The 2,878-nt window shown below is 36.9% G+C and overlaps 1 protein-coding gene across 1 annotated transcript; it reads left to right on the top strand.

Moving 5' to 3' along the window:
* Positions 1 to 244: 244 nt before the first annotated feature.
* ATP5MC3 (ATP synthase membrane subunit c locus 3) lies at positions 245 to 2,572 on the top strand. The gene is made up of 3 exons (XM_010166180.2): positions 245 to 367; positions 736 to 929; positions 2,328 to 2,572. Exons 1-3 carry the CDS (start codon positions 245 to 247, stop codon positions 2,440 to 2,442), a joined length of 432 nt encoding a protein of 143 aa, XP_010164482.2. The 3' UTR covers positions 2,443 to 2,572.
* Positions 2,573 to 2,878: the final 306 nt, after the last annotated feature.

Raw genomic sequence — 2,878 nt, 5'->3', positions numbered from 1 at the left:
CTTTTTTGTTGCTGTTTTGCTGTATTTTCTGTCAGTATAACACACGTGCGAGTTCACTGAATGATGTAGCTATTTGCAATAATGTCTCCTGAAAACCATGCTATCAGATTGCATGGCAGTGTTTGCTTCTGTATTGTTTACTGCATATCTAGCTATGCAAAGATTGCTCTCTTTCAAGTAAGATAAATGCCTTAGTAGATAATAGCCTTATAATTTTATAGACTATTTTACAGGAACAGCTGTGATGAAATGTTTCTTTGTTTATATAACATTTTTCCTCCTCTTGCAGATCCGTGCTGGATCAAGAGTCTTGTACAGACCAATTTCAGCATCTGTGTTGTCTAGGCCAGAGGTCAAGAATGGAGAGGTACCTTATAAACAAAATTCTGTATCTTCCTAAATTACCTGGTGAGCCTAAATGTCCTCAACCTAGAGTTCACTTGTACTAACTCAAATATGTAGTGTGAAAGTTGCTTTAAGTCAAACAACTAATAATACTTGTTGCTGTCTTGCTGTTTCCCCTGAGAAGTCTCTAACATTTAATGTTGATTGCTTTCAGGCAGAACAGGTAACATTCTGAAGCTTTTAACTCTTAGTTATATTCTCATCTCTTGAAAGAGGAACTAGACATTGGATCTAATACAGCTTTTGAAACTGCAGAATAACACTTTCAGAGTGGTCATAGAAAATTGTCTGTATCTGAATATAATGTTTTTTCATGTTTTGTTTTCTTAGGGCAACTCAACAGTTAATGGGGCCCAAAATGCTGTCTCCCGACTAGCACTTAGAGAATTCCAGACTAGTGCTGTCAACAGGGACATTGACACTGCTGCCAAATTTATTGGTGCTGGTGCTGCCACAGTAGGTGTGGCTGGTTCTGGTGCTGGTATTGGAACAGTCTTCGGTAGTCTAATCATTGGTTATGCCAGGTAATCAATCTCTTTCTTATAAAATTCTTGAATTGCATGCAGATGTATCTTGAGACAGCATCCTCAGATAAATTAAGTTGTAGTAGGGATGATGGCACTGTAATAAATTCTGTTAATAACTACTATTAATGTTAAACACGGCTAAATAGAATGATACGAAACTGTAGTATATTCATCAGGATGGCTCTGTACAAATTCAGAACTTTGTACACTCTACCTGAGAAGAGACAAGAAAGAGATGAGATCATTCGACTTGGTCAGTGTTTTGGTCACTGAAGTCCAATGTTTCAGCATTCAGTTCCAGAACTGAATTAAAAATGTAGCCTGGATCTTTTCCCATGTGAAGGGAGAAGTCCTAAAGAGAAACTGTGTGAAAGCTGGTGATAAGTAATGAGAGTTTGTATGCTTTAGACTTTGTAGTCAGGATTGTTGTTTAGAAATGGCTGCTTAATTCAGTTTTCTGCCACATTTCAGCTTTACATCTCGGGATATGTAATTACTTTATTGAATGAGTGATCATTCCTTGTAGAAATCTGAAAGGGTGAAGGTGGGAATTTTATAGTACAGGTGAACTTCTTCTAGATAAGTTTAAAGTGTTCAGGTAGTAAGAATAGTTCACATGGTATCATGGAAGAGCAGAACTGATACAGGCATAAAAAAGCTTTACTGAAGGTTTTATTTTCTTCATTACTCCTTCAACCAGTCAAGACTTAATTAAGTCTTATTTCTTAATAAAGATTTTTAAGCCCTACTGAAGACAAGGAAGTTCAGTTTCCACTTGAAGAAACATAAGTGTTTTCAGTACAAGACTAATGTCTCCCTTCTTTGGATTTGGCATGAACATGTCAGTAAGGGGTTGCAGAACATTACTTCATAGTATTACGTTGAAGGGTTTTTTTCTCTCCCACACACTTCTTGGAGGGATAATTTATTGCATTTTCTCAACAAAGTGCTGTCAATTTCTTTTTTGCTTTAGGTGGTTTCAGATCCTGTATTAGCGTGAGAGCTACTTGAAATGTTATACACATAAACTTCTTGAAATACAGTTCTGATGTGACAGATGTGAAGTAAAATCTATAAAGCATAGTGCTGGTAGTTCCTGCATGGCAGGATGTAGAGAAGTCAAATTCAAAAGCATATTTGTAGTCACAAAAACTGTGCGCATTTGGCAAAGCCATATACAGTCTGCATAGCCTGAATCTAATCTTCATTGCTCAGTCAATTATCTTCAGTGAAATTCTTGTTAAAAATTACTTCTGCTTGGAGTTACTGGATTTTCCTCTTATGGAACCTGTGGCAAGGAATTATGAGGTTCTGAATCTGACAGATACATTAAACTGTATTAAAAACATCTTAATTGTATAGATAAAAAGGTCTTACACCTTTGCTTTCTTTTAGAAATCCTTCTCTGAAGCAGCAGCTGTTCTCATATGCTATCCTGGGATTCGCCCTGTCGGAAGCTATGGGTCTTTTCTGTCTGATGGTTGCTTTCTTGATCCTATTTGCCATGTGAAAGGAGATCTGGCTGTAATACTGGCATTGGAATGTAACTGCATTTTATGGGGCTCCCAAAATGTTGGTGTCATGGAAATCAATGCTGTTTCCAAAATCATTTCATTAAAGATAACAACTTTAACTGTCAACCTGTTGCCTGTATTTATTATCTTTCTCACTGGGGTATCTGGAAGACAGTATCTTGTCATTCAGTCACCATGGATTTCTCCTGATAATGACATATCGCATAGGACCCTTCAAACAATGACTTCAAGTCAAATATTTTATTTATTAATATATATGGGCATGTCACTTGCTTGTTAAAATTAATGCAACATATCTTTGAAAGATCAGAGGATACACAGATTAGATGTGAAAGGCTGTACTGCTGGCCTTGTTCCTTTACTTCTGCTGTTTCTGTGCACAACTTGTTTTTTCTCAGGCTAGCAGGCACG

The sequence above is a fragment of the Antrostomus carolinensis genome, unplaced genomic scaffold, assembly GCF_000700745.2.
Source record: "Antrostomus carolinensis isolate BGI_N321 unplaced genomic scaffold, ASM70074v2 Scaffold55814, whole genome shotgun sequence".
NCBI classification, from domain to species: Eukaryota; Metazoa; Chordata; class Aves; order Caprimulgiformes; family Caprimulgidae; genus Antrostomus; species Antrostomus carolinensis.
This window is presented reverse-complemented; position numbering and strand designations above follow the sequence as displayed.